This window comes from Trachinotus anak, unplaced genomic scaffold, assembly GCF_046630095.1.
Source record: "Trachinotus anak isolate AG129_WGS33_773 ecotype Australia unplaced genomic scaffold, CSIRO_AGI_Tana_v1 ptg000020l, whole genome shotgun sequence".
In the NCBI taxonomy this organism is placed as follows: Eukaryota; Metazoa; Chordata; class Actinopteri; order Carangiformes; family Carangidae; genus Trachinotus; species Trachinotus anak.
Window position 1 is genome coordinate 950,017 of NW_027273871.1, and position 14,264 is coordinate 964,280.

Genomic DNA, 14,264 nt, shown 5'->3' on the forward strand with positions numbered 1-14,264 from the left:
ACCTGTGACAGAAGGTGCTTCCTGCCACTCTTCCTCTGCAGATGAGCCTGTAATAGAGCCATGTAATTACCAGTGGTAATTACCAGTGGTTGCCTGGGAGCTCTGCCTGGATTAGATGCCCAGGGCCCTCATTACTCACAACGCTGCCTGAGCTCTTAAATATCAAACACCTCTTTGTGCTGGAGGGCTGACCGTCCCTTAGCCCTCGGCAACCCCTCTGGGCCCTGCTGTGCATGCATGTGCGGGACTGTTTGCGTGAGTGGTTTTTAACAAGTGCGCATGTAAAGTTGATGCAACACCTCTCAATTTATATATTTATATGTGTGTGTGTGTGTGTGTGTGTGTGTGTGTGTGTGTGTGTGTGTGTGTGTATACATATAAGTATAGGTGTACCATCTTACATGTACATTCATGTATTACAAGAACAACTTCCTGCTGTAAAACAGAGGCTTGTAGACATGGAGGAGTTGATTTGGGGGATTTCTGGGGAGGAAGACACTGAGAAGGATGCTTTGTTGGACCAGCAGCTGTGACTCATTGCTCTGCTGCCCTTAAACAGTGTGGTAACAGGTCTTTGTTTTTGTTTTTTTTTTTCTTAATATTTCTTAATATCCGGAACCAGTTTGCAGTAATGCCTCCTCTCCTGAAAGGGAAGGAAGCCCAAGTAGATCCAGTAAACGTATGGATTGATAAAATAAACTCATGTTTTTGAAGTACAGAGCTCCTGTTAAAAGCCTCAGGCCTTTTTATTGAAACCAGACTATTGCCGAGAGCAGAGAAAAAGAAAAAAAAAAAAAACCTAAGAACTTTAGAGGAGCATGGACAATCAATTAGTCAATGTTTCTCCTTTCATGTGTATAAAGATTCTGCTATTCTGCTACACATTAGCATTTTCTTCTAGGTGCATTAGGGCTACAGTTTGAAAAACACATCTGAAAAATGGGTCTAGGGCCATTAGCACATGTTTTTATAGAGAAAGTAAGCGATACATGGATTTCCTCTTGTGGAATTTGGAAAGCACATTTGACTTTCTTCAGTGATTGAGCCATAGAGTAGTATTAAAATGAAGGGCAGAATCACCATGAAAACATGATTGTTATATCCCACTGAAGAGCACACTCAGCCCTGAGCAAACAATAGACAAAATAACCTTTAAAAGAGACCCATGACCTCAGCGTTTTAATTTGACTCACAATTATACATAGCCTTGTAGTCCTGTGAGTCTCGGAGAAGCACTGTGTCATTTCGCTGAGTTACTGAATGTGAATATGAGGATTTCTCTGCCAAGTCCATTAAATTCAAATACCCCAGTGATGGGAGGCTTACAACGCTCGACATCAGTTGTTCTGTGCGTGTTTGGTCGTTAATACAGCAGCATCATATTTGATCATACAGGAGAAAAATGAACAGATTGAGAGAAATGAGAGAAACTGGTGCAACTTGTTCCAAATGCGTTCTGTACCAAAACACACACGCTTCTTCTTTTTACTGTGCATTTAAGGGAGGATTACACAACTGGCACAAAAGACTATGAAATAAGTGTAGAGCAGAAGCCAATAAGAACTAAACCCATAAACCTGTTATCTGACTGTTTTAACACATGGTAAGTGTGGAGTGGGAGTTGTAGCTCAGGGGTGATTACATTTGAACTTGAACTTAAACCACAACGTGAAGGTTTTATTAAGGCATTTATTATGTTCACTTGATTTTTTTTTAGATGAAATCTAGACATTTGTATTACTTTTTATGTCATTCCATATGTTTTTTTTTTTAAATTTAATATCTTGTTCTGCATTGCTCCACAAACCTTTCTATGAATAATAAGGCCCGCAAGGACAAAACACTAAGACGAGACAAGAAAGAAGTCCAACCTGTTGTGTATGTTTTGGTATTTAAATGGTTTGGCCACTGACATAAATACTTTGAATCTGAATCTTCACTGCAGTCTTTGCAAAGGATTTGAAATGGTATTACTTCATTAATTATCATTTCTGTTGAGTAATACAACATTTGGTTTCCTTTCCTCAGCTTTGCTGATCTCTTTAGCTCTTTGTCAGTCGCAGAAATTTCCTATATGAGCCTCCCAGTCGCTGATTGCTCAATTAGCTGCTGCCTTTAGCAAAAGGAAGCTAATTTATGCACATAGCAAGCACTCTTATAGAACGGAATGTACCAAATTTTAAGTGGCATGTGCATAATTTAAGCTGCAGATGACAGTTATTATATGCATCTCTATTTAGTAATGACAAAAATAGAGGAGGCAAAATTTGATGCTGATTTTACACATAGAAATGAAAGCATGTTGTTATTTTCTCCAAAATCAAAGTGCTCATTTCTCTTATATGACAGTTGTCCTGACCTACAGCTGGTATTTTCAATGCAGAGTTAAAATCAGTTTCTCTGTGCTGACCAAAAAAAAAAAAAGCCCCGGTAAATCCTCCTTGCATCAGGACAGAATATACAGTAATACTCTCTGACATATCCTGCAGTCATATTCAAAAAATTACCCAGGCAGTCTCATCAAATCATTGAACTGTGAAAATGACGCGAGTTAATCTCAGCACCACAGAAAGAGTTTTCTATCTTTAATGAAACTGGAAGCCTCATCACTTTCCCCAGCGAGTTAATAAGATGTAGCATCATTTGTAGCGTACAGGTGCAGACGGACGGCCTTTGTTGGCCCGTGCAGATTTCTAAAATCCTGAATCAAATGAAGTCAGTCAATAGCATCTGAAGCTTGACAGAGAGGAGGAGGCCTCGATTAAGAGCCATGAATATGAATGAAAACAACAGAACTATCAAAAGCAAACTTCACTGAACTGTTTATAAAATCTGTGGGGAACTATTTGCAAAATTAAACACACCATGAGCTGGAATATGATGCTTGACAGTTGACTCGCAGGTGCATCACAAACATGAGCTGTGAGCTACTGTTTGAGTAATGAGCGATTCTCTGAGCCCTGACAACTGCTGCAGAAACTCAGAGAAAAGAGGAGAGCCACTAATTCACCCGGAGAGACGAGATGAGTCGGAACCGCACCACAACCAAACAGTGACAGGTTTGAAGTTTCTGTGGATGGAGAAGATGCGGCAAGTCTTACCGTTATCTTCAACGGAGAAATGGAAGAGATCAGACGTGGCATTTTCTTCATTCCGCAACACGTAGCAGATGTTCAGGTCGTCAATATCAGCTGTGACAGAAAAGTAACTGCAGTTTAGTTTAGCTTTGTTTTGTTTTTCTCTTTTTCAGAAACACCTCATAAAACAGGTGTTTGGTTAGAACAATAAAAAATAAAACCACAAAAAAATTTAATTTGTGCAAATATGATAAAAAAACCTGTCACCTGAAAACCAACAAAGGGGGACAAACACGACGATGACACAGAGATGACAAGCAAACAACAAATGTTTTGAAAAAATTAATGACAGAGTGCAAATGAGGGCCAGCGCGCTCTGCATTTTAAGCTGAAGCACTACACTGTCATGTCAATTTGAGATGATGCACAATTAAAATTTTAACAACCATGTGGCTCTGACTTAAAGCAAGGTGAATGCTAAATTATACAAACGCACATCGAAGAGATTTGCCCTTGCGAAGGTTAAAAAAATATATTCACTTATTTATTTACGAAACAATTTGCATTTTAAGATTAAAAAAAAACAACCGTCATGTGAAGTTTCATGCTGGCTGCGGAAACAGCCTCAAACACACTTTGAAGTTGCATTATGGGTTTATGGCTTGTTCAAACACTCTCTCAGTCAAATAATCGCTCAAAGATGGAAGCTGTCCTGCTTCAGCACCATATCAGCTACAGTAACAGCAGGTCTCAAGTATCACACTGGTTCAGTTCCTTATCAGCACTCAGCATGAACAATTTTCTACCAGAGAAAGCACTCTGAAAGTCATGCATCTGTAATCCAGGACAATAAGGCCACCACCTCAAATTGGAGACAGCGCCGGCTAAACCAACAGAAAATGTTTAAATCCCAAACCTGCCGACTCTCTGTGTCAACAGCCCTGAAAACCAGGTGACAGTGGATGTTGTAATGACAGACGATGAGAAGAATGTTAAAAACAGGACAGCGGTGGGCAAGCTGCACTTCCACAGCTGTTTACCCCCCCCCCCCAACTTCTCTGAATTACAGGGCTCTGCCTGCATTTTTTTTTTTCCACCATTCTCCAGAAACGTCTATTACAGTGAAGAAAAAAAAAAAAATCATCAAGACTGTGAAAGGGCTTGGCCCTTGCGAACCACCTCTTTCAATAATAGATGTCAGAGGAAGGAGGTTCATAAAAGTATAAACCCCTGACTCCTGACTGGGACACATCTTCCTGTCATTGCTGCCTCTTCTGCTAACATGGTGGCACGGAGGAAAAAAAAAAAAAAGAAAAAAAAGCATAACCGCTTTACACTTTACAGTGATGGAAACAACAATCACGTTGCTCCGCTCAACTTTTTCACATTAGTGACTATTGATCTGCTTGTATGGGGGAGGCAACAAGAAAAGGATCTTCTCTGCATTGTGACACAGCCTTGAACCTGAGGACCTTGCAAATATAAAGTCAACACTGTGAACCAGGGGCAACACTGTTCATCAAATATTTAAAGAGAATGTCTCATGGGATGTGCCCTGGAAATAGGAGGAGTAAATAAAGAGCGAGGGATTGTCTCTTTCACCTGACTGATTCCTCTGACGAGCCTGTTTGCTCTCGCTCACCCGCTCTCTCACGCCCCCTTCCCTCATTCTTTATTTCTCTCATGCCACCTACACCCCCCCACCCCCGCCCCCAGCCCCCCCATTTTCCTCCTGCATCCTTTGCACTCTCTTCCACTTTACTTGCTCTCTCTGCCCCCTCTTCTGCCCCTTTGCCTCTCTTGCTCGCTGAACTCTCATCTGTGCCCTTTTTTAAAAAAATCTTTCCTTTCTAAGGCCGCAGCCGCACAGCAGTTGTCAGATGTGTTCGTCTCCTGCAGACTGAAGAGCTCTTTTGAGCCCTCTGTGTTTTCAGCCGCCATCTGTGCTTATGCCAGGCTGTGGCGCGAGTAGGTGAAATTTCGTACTTGTCCGTATAATTGCCTCAGCGTGAAACGAAATGCTGCATTGATTGCATCATTTCAAAGCTCAATCACTGACATTGTTGTCTTAACTCTGTGTCCAATGTCAATAAAGAGAAATGCACAGATGAAAAATTGTTTACAAATTCATAGTTCAAGCGCCACGTCTTGCTCTGTCCGTGCATTGAAATGGATTTTTGTTGAGAGATTTTAGTTTTCTAAGCAATTTTTTTTTAAGAATTCCCATTCCGCAGTGACCTGCTGAAACTCAAATGCCATCCTGTCTCTAAAAAGGCCTGCGCTGACCTTTTCACACCATCCTCTACTTCTGCCCTGCTTCATTTAACAAACCACTGTAGAGAACATCAGATGTGAACATTTCCCCAGAGATGCAGAAGTAATAAATTATTCATCTCTAACCATCTACAAGACATTTGTGCGAAACAGCAGCCCCTAACTTTGGTCTGCTAATTATGATTTGATGAACAGGGCACATCTAAATCAGGCCCGCAAATTAACCATTGAGATTCCTAAGCCGGCACTCGTCACTCATGGGAATAATTATTACCCCATAAATTAAACTCTTTGCTAGTCGGTGTGAAAAATGAATCAAAAATTGCAGGTTTGCAGGGATTTTTAACTTAAACATTTCCCTCTGAGGTTAAAGTATCATATTACTCAGCAGGGGATTATAATCATTTGATTGCAAAAAAGGACATTTAACACCACTTCCATTTGCCAAATGATTTCAAAAAGTTGAAGAGATTTGAATTGAGAAAAAGTTTTTTTTAAGATCATATTGTCATTTTGCTTACAAATTACAATTTTTTTGTTGTTTTTTTAAAGTTATTTCTTGGCCATTTTATGCTTTTATTTTTGGATAGGACACTGAAGAGTGATGGGAAATGGGACGAGAGAAGGTGAATTACATGCACCAAAGAGTTCTGCCGGTCAGGAGGTGAACCAGGTCTATCAGGTCAACCCACTAAAAGCAATTGTTAATATATTAGAGAGTGGCATATCATTTATCCTTCTGCATAGGACAGATTACATTTTAAAATCTTTTTTTGGAGTATCATATTAATTGTCATTTCATTATAACATCCAGATGCAATATTCATGCAAAGGTCAATACATTATAATTCTGATAAAAGTTTTGTTCAGAGCTTACCTTGACTGAATGTGTCGATGGAGTTGTTCCCGTGTCCCACGTTAATGATGTAACCGTGTTTGGGCTGGGTAGTGATGTGGAACACCAGGGAGGCTGGGCTGCTGTCTCTGTCCTCTGCCCTCAGCACTTTGGAGCTGATGGGGAACCCCAGGTGACCTGTGGCCAAGATCTTCAAAGTGGGGGCGCCTTTATTCACCACTATCTGGGGGATGCCGTTGTCAATGGCCACAATAGTGATCTTCATGGTTTGAGGGTGCCGGGTCTCAAAAACCGTGTCGGGGAAAACATAGAAGTCAGTGTGTGTGCCGTCGGTGACAGTGAAGGAGAAGGAGTCCTCTGACGATTCGGTGCCATCATGTTTGTAGCTGATGAGGTTTTCATTTAGGTCTTGTTTTGTGAAGCTGGTGACAGGTGTGGAGTGGTTGTAGAGGAGTTTCCCATGAACAGGCAGCTGAGTGACAGTGAATTTCAGCAGCTTCTCAGCTGTGTCCTGGTCCTCAGCGGTGAGCTCAAATGGTGTAATCAGCTTAATCTGCCCTTCTGTCACAACCAGACTATTTACTGTCACAACAGGTTTCTTATTATCAACATCCACAATAGAGATTCTGAATGTTCTGAATATAGGATTGTAGCCATCAGTGACTTCAAACTCAAAACTGTCCATTTTTACCTCGTCATCGGAGGTGTGGATGTAGTAAATCTTACTCCCAGCCAGTTCCAGTTGAGTGAAAGAGACAATGGGCATACCGGGAGTATCAGTGCACTCCAAGTGGCCCCTGACAGGGGCCCTTGTGACAGTAAAAACCAAGTTCTCATCAGGGCTGTTAAGGTCAGTAGTGCTGAGAAGATCTGTGGTCAAAGTCACCCTGCCGCCTTCTCTCAGAGACACGCCTTTACTGACAACATCAGGGAAGACCATGTCAATGCTGCCCACGGTGATGTAGAAGTAACGATCGATTAGTGGGTTCATTCCATCTGTGACATCAAATTTGACCAGGTCTCGGATGCCCTCCTGCCCGTTGTGTGTGTAGACTACAAGCCCTGCATCGAGTTCAGCTTGTGTGAAATTCATTCCTAGCGTGATATTCTCCAGAGACCCGGAGGGAGTTTTCCTCTGCAGGAGACCCTGACCAGGCCCAAACCGGATGATATATATGAGTGTGCTGTCATCTGAATCTAAGTCTGTCGCTTTGAGCACTTTGTTGTTGATCTCTTTGGTCTCTCCAATTTCCACCTCCAGACCATCATTGATGAGCATTCTGGGTGTCTCATCATCCACAGAGACGATCATAACCACGGCTGTTTTCTGCACAGAGTACTTTCCGTCTGTCAGGATTACATCAAAGCTGTCCTCTGTTGTCTCTGAGTCATCGTGCTCATAAATAATACTTGATGCCTCCCTGATCTGCTCTAAAGTGAAATTAGTCACCAGAACTGAGCCTGTGGATAGCTGGTTCAAAATGGCACCGTGTTTGGGAGGTCTGGAAATGATGAACGTCAGCTCCTCGGGTGGGATATCGGCATCGGCTCCATTCAGAATCGGAGTATCAATGACAATGTTCATCCCCTCCATCACGACTATTTCCCTCAAATAAATCTCCGGCTTTTCATCATTTGCGGGGATGATAACAATTGGGAAGAAATGGTTCTCTGAGAAATTGATGCCATCAGAGCACCTAAACGTGAACCTGTCTTCCACCGGCTCTACCCCTTTGTGAATGCTTTGCACATAGTAGACATTCCCCTCCCTGATGTCTCTGATGGTAAACGCACTGATAGCTGTTCCTGACCTGGACTTCTCTGAGCCTGGAGCCGGTGATATATTTTCCACATAGCCAGCAGTAGGCTGCACAATGATGGTGCAAAGGATATCATCTGTTTGAGTGTCATTATCATCAGCGTCCAAGTGCTGAGGGCCGATGGCGTATTTCTCCCCTTCAATGACACTGAATTGAATACCAACCCCGACCTCAGGGGCCTGGCTGTCAACAGGAAGGATGGTGACTTGAACGTGCACTCCGTTGACCTTATTGCCTCCTACTGTCCATTCATCGGACATGTCTGTAAGAGTCAAATTGAAGCCGTCGTGCTGAGAGGTGAGACCTATCTCACCACCTGTGTGTGCGTACACGACCACACCGTTAATAATGTCAGCCTGCGTAAACCTGGTGGCAGGCACTCCTTTGACCAATATTTCACCCATAACTGGAGGATCCTCCACAATAAAGGTCAGCTGGAGGTCATCTGTGTCATCATCATGGCCTTGAATCACATTAGTTGTGATTTCTGTGGCTCCGTTTTCCAGCACATCCATGTGAGACCCGATTGTTCCCGCAGGCAGGCTGACGGTCGGGGTTTCATCATCGACAGGCTTTACATTAACTCTGACCGTCACGGTCACAACATGGATCCCATCACTCACATCCAGCTGAAACTCATCGCTCATCGTCTCCTCCCCACTATGAGTATATGATATCTTCCCCTCTGAGATATCCTCAAGTCTGAAAACCCCTTTTTTCTCTAGGTCAGTGAATGCAGCTTGGATCTGGCCATGTTTAGGGGGCTGGCTTAGAGTAAAGGTAATCTGTTTACTCTCAGTGTCGAGGTCTGTGGCGTCTAGCTCAGCGATGGTGATGATGTGCATGCCGCGTTCGAGCACAGTGAAGCCGGTGTTTGTAATCTGGGGGGGTTTATTGTTGACGGGCTGGAGGTAGATGGTGAAAGCCCCTTCTACGCTGTTTCCAGCTGTGTCCTCAACAGTGTAACGAAACTGCACGACATGGGCCGTGATTCCAAGCTCAACATCCGGGGGGCCGTAGGATATCTTATGATGGTTAATCTGAGCTTGTGTGAACTCTGTGACTTCAGTGTCTGGGCTGTCTGTCAGAACCAAAGAACCAAACACAGCTGGGTTATTTTCATCTGTATCTGTCGGGGGCTGGATAACGGTGTATTTGAGGTCACGGTCCTCTGAGTCCAAATCAGTGTAGCGCAAAACCTCTTTGTTAAAGTGAGTGAGCTTGTACTCCTGAACCGTCATCTGCAGGGTGGTGCCAGGGAACAGCTCAGGGGGTACGTCGTCGATAGGTAAAACCCGAATTATAAAAGCGCTCTCGCCTGACTCGTTAGGGGGGTCATTGTCATCCTGAACTGTGAACACAAACTGATCCATGACGGTATCGGTGTTGTGTGGGCCTGTGTGCTTGTAAAACAACTTCCCATCAGTGATATCTTTCTGAAGCCACTCTGTCACCTCCTTCTCGTACACTTCATCTTCAGCGTTGAACTTCCAAGAGGAGGGGTCCTCAGGGGCGTCTGACTGCCGTAGGAGCACTGTGCCGATTGCAGAAAAGGGGGGGACGATAGTGAATTTGATAGTTGAGTCCTCAGAGTCAATATCGGCAGCACTGAGCATGAGAGGAGATATGGGCATCATCTGGTTTTTGAACAGCACCAGGCCAGTGTTGGCGTTGATAATTGGTGGCTCGTCATCGGTGGGAACGATTGTGATGGGAAAAAGGAATTCTACTTCATTTTTCCCATCTGTCATCTTGAAAACAATGTTGTCGCTGTATGTGTCACTCCCATCATGCTGGTACACAACAACCCCTGTTGTAAGGTCAGCAGTTGTGAAGAATTTCCTATGAGAGCCCAGCACCATGAGCTCCCCGTGGCGCAGCCCATCCACCACTGTGATAGTGACCATGTCGAGGTTGTCTTCGTCGCTGATCTCCAGGTTGTGGGTGCTGAAGAGAGGCCGGGACTGGCCCTCGTACAGCAGCTGACCCGTGTTGCGCGTCACCACGGGGGCCAGAGAATTCATGGGCTTCACAACGATCATGAAAGCGAAGGGGTCTGAGACGGCTCCGTCTGTGTCTACCACCTCAAACTCAAGCTGGAAAATCCTCTCAGTGTCTGAGTCCAGGGAGGGGGGCTTGTAAGCTATTTTCAGATTGCGCAAGTCCCTCTGGTAGAAGGATGTTATAGGGAGGTTTCTGTCATCAGTACTGACTATGTAGCCCTCCTCATAAGACAGAGGGGAGGTGATGTTGAAAATAAGCTCATCTGAGTCTGACTCTGCATCCTCTGCAGCGAGCATATCAGGGGTGAGGGCTGTCATGACAAACTGGCTGACCTCCATCATCATCATGGACACAAAGCTGGGCTTGGGGCGAGTGTTCTCCTCTCCCTCTTTGATGCGAATCATGAGATGGAAATACTCCTGTTTCACTAGGTTGCCTTCCTTGTCATGCAGCTCCACAACCATGGGAACATAATCCCTGTTGGGGGACTTGCGGTCAAACGTGTGCTCATAGCGGATGTCAGCTTGTGTGAATTCGTCACAGTCCATCATTTGGGAAAGTTTCCCCCCATCTATAAGTCTTCCATATCTAGGCAGAGCGCTGCCGCTGGACAGGGCTGCCACCTCACATTTATGAGAGTCTCTATCATAGGTAAACTCTAAAATCTTTTTATCAATAGGACTACTGAGCCCGTTCAGACGATCAACAGTGAGAGGCATGTTTTTGGTGAGTAACTCGAGCTGCGTAAAAACTACTTCAACCTCCATCATAAACGGGATAATAACGGTCTCGGTTTGCGCATCGTACCTGAGCTGCAGCCTCACTCTGTCTTTAGCCGGACTCCTGGAGCCGTAGTGGGAGTACGTCACATCATTGGGACCGAAATCACACGGAAACTTTTTGGGAGAGAGGTGGCCCGGTCTCTGTGAGAGCGGATCATTGTCCAGCACCGTGATGCTGCACCGATCCCCCGGCTGAGTCTGAATCACCAAATCATTGATGGGATCGATGAAGACCGATCTCCCGAAAGGCACGCGTATTCCGTTGTTGGCCACCAAGATCGCATCCTCTGACAGTTCAGATCTCAGCGCGTAAAATAATCCAGAGCTGTCAGGCTGAGGGAGAACAAAACCTGTTACTGAGAAACACAGGAGAAGTCTGTAGGGGAACATGTTGGCGACGGATGTGCTCCAAAGCATCCGACAACAGTCACTCTGCCGAGGTGATGCTGGAAAAATTCCCCGCTCTTTTTTTTTTTTTTTTTACTTAAAAAGGTAAAAAATAAAATTAAAAAAAATCCCAAAGTGTTGGGAGTCCGCTGGATGCCTACACGGTGACTCCCGTGTATCTGTCCTCCCGGACCCTCCACATACTCCGCCGGAATAGCGCGCAGGAGTTTTTAAGTTCAGGCACTTGAGAGCCTGCGTAAAGGTGCCGCCGCCCACCTCTGCGCATATTGGAGGGTTTTTAAGGCTCGGTGCCTCATGCCTGGGCGGCGATAGGCAGCGCGGCTGACATTCCCGGGGAGGCGGGGACCAGAGGATGAGCTGAATTACACAGATGTGATTCATTTACTTCAATCACTGAGACTGCACGGAGTCAAAAGCTGTTAGTGAGAAACGCAGGAGAAGTCGGGGGGGAGCGAAAAGGAGAGGAGGAGAAAACAGCCACTCTGCCGAGGCGATGCTGAGAAGTACTCGACAATCTCTCTAAGATGTAGAAATAAGATCAGGTAAAAATAACAGTGGCCTGAAGAAAAATACCTTATTTAAGTAAGACATAAGATCATATAATCATGTCTCCTGTGAACATACAGACACACCGATGCATTTGGGAGACTGTCAGTATTTTCTATGATATAAAGAAAGAGAAAGTTCAGTCACTCCACTAATTTTGGGACGTTACTGCTTTGATGATAAACACTAGACTTGAAAAGTTAAAAAAATGAATGAATAATTCACACAATTTATGCTCTTTAGAAGATAATAAGTCCCTGTCTTCATTTATAATGATTGAGTTTCAAAAACTGAGGCTTTACGGTGTCCTCTCTCTCTAGGCTACTTAAATGTTCCCAGTGTCTACTGTCAGACTGTTCGATGATATTTTTTGAGTGTAAGAATAAACTCTAAAATTATCTTAAAAGAAAAAGATGGTAAGGACCTGTTATACAAAACATGTGCACAAGACTTGAGAGATAAGATGTGACACTGATGAGATAAACTTTTATAAGCCTTTTGGCATTATCCCCCTAAACTGTCAGTAACCATCCCCTCTAATGCTCCTCCACACCTCCACACCTCCTGGAAAAAAAGCGAAAGTGTTAATAAAACGATGAAAGCCAAAGCCTGAGTGGCTTATTCCTTATTCATGTATGCATTCATCCATTTTTATTTTCTTTTTTCTTGCATTTTGTCATGAAGAAACAGTTGAACATGGGCCTCTGAGACTCACCTTCCCTCAAGCAAGAAAAAAAAAACTCTGAAAGCTTCTCATTGCCCAGTAGGCTGGAGACAGAATGACCCTGTCCTTGTCACTCTACATCAGTAAACTACAGTATAACGCAAAAAATGAGAATCCAAAATATTGCCATACGCAGCAGCAGGGGGGTGTGAAATACACATTCTATTGTCAGGGCCCAAAAAAAAAAAAAAAAAAGCAGCAAATTGTTTCTTAGGACTGGAGGAAAATCTATGCTGCTAGACCTTAGTGGTCCTACTAAGGTCTAGCAAACTCAACCCCCACCCCCACCCCCCCCACCCCCTTGCTCTGCAGGGAGACGTTTTGATGTGATCCGTTCTCTGCCATTTAAAATTTTTGCTGAATGCTTTTCTTATTTGATATTTAGCGTTTGTGGAGAGGGATTTGCAGTGGCTCTGGCAACAGTCCCAGGGCAAATGAAAAGCACGGCTGCCATTAATCAAATAGAAGTCAGTTAGAAGTTTGTGCAAAAAAAAAAGTTTTACGATGACGGAGAAATATCTTACTGGAACTTACATGAGTTCATCAGTGAGGGTCAGACCATCAGCAACGTGAATATGTGACAATTAACGATGCCATTATGACTCAAATTCATATAGAGGCTGTAATCCAATTGAAGGATTTCCCAATCGCTATGACTACAAGTTTCAGACATGAATACCTGAAAAGCTCTTCTTGCAAACCTGGCAGTCTTAAAAAGCCGCGTACATAAGCATGAACCTGAGAAGCGCTGCTTGTGACTACATTTTGTTCTCAGCTCTCCACCACCCACGTTTTAAATGCCAGGTGATTAGAGGGTTTCCAGTGCCTTGTCATTTAAAAGTACATGGCACCCCGAGCTTTTCCAGCTGTCATACTCTTTATATGTGGCAGAGCATTCTTCCTGCGAGTTTAAATGAGAGACGCCACTCAGATACATGCATGTCGGATCTGCTCTGTGAGAAGTGAGCACATTAAGACAGGCTATACTGGATGCTGGTGTCTGATGGGAGACAGAGGGAGTGACGGGGAACAAAAGAGGGATGTAAGAATTATTATTCTCAGGTTGACTAAATTAGAGGCTAGTGAACATTTTCACCTGGAACTTTAAGCTGTTTCCCACAATATTGTTTTCCATAGAAAACAAAGGCGTCCATATGATGGCGTGATGAGCACCTGTTTGTAAGGGATGCTTATTATTTCAACTCCCTGGATGTCTAGCTTTTCACAAACATATTTTCTGTTCCCATCTGACTAATTAGCAGCAGAAACTGTAGCTCATCCCTCGCAGCTCATGTCTATTACCTACCAAGCACTTTGAAACTTTTGGAAAGTCCAGCCTAGAGATTTATGACATATTCATACAGTATGGGATGTTGGGTTTCCTACTGCACAGCAGCTGCTCTGCTGCGATAAGGCCACACATGGAGATTCTGGGGTTTGAGCCTACATGGGAATGTGAACGATGCAAAACCGTCGTGTAATGAGGCCGTATATGAGGGTTGGGGAACCCATCAGATTGTTGCATTTGCATAAAATCTTGGCGTGCGTGCAACAAATGGCAAAAAAAAACATTCTCTACTTATCATAAAAGCTAATTTATTTGAACAGACATTTTTTTTTGATGAGCTGGACCCACATTCAACATTACAAGCCAAGTTAATATTCACCAGTGTCGCTATTCGGTAGCAGGAGCACAACAGAGCACTGTCAGTTTTACATCTTTTGTATTATTCCTGTTGGGTAATGTAAAAATTGCTGAGGATTATTATTGTT

The 14,264-nt window shown here is 43.8% G+C and overlaps 1 protein-coding gene across 1 annotated transcript in view; it reads right to left on the reverse strand.

The window, feature by feature from the left end:
- The window catches only part of LOC139637570 (FRAS1-related extracellular matrix protein 2-like), a 59,052-nt gene extending 47,578 nt beyond the window's left edge, over positions 1 to 11,474 (reverse strand). Inside the window, exons 1-2 of the mRNA XM_071506371.1 lie at positions 6,229 to 11,474; positions 3,102 to 3,191 (exon numbers count right to left, since the gene is read on the reverse strand). Coding sequence (XP_071362472.1) covers positions 3,102 to 3,191; positions 6,229 to 11,230 — 5,092 coding nt within the window. The 5' untranslated portion in view covers positions 11,231 to 11,474. The remainder of the gene's footprint in view (positions 1 to 3,101; positions 3,192 to 6,228) is intronic.
- Between the last annotated feature and the right edge of the window lie 2,790 nt (positions 11,475 to 14,264).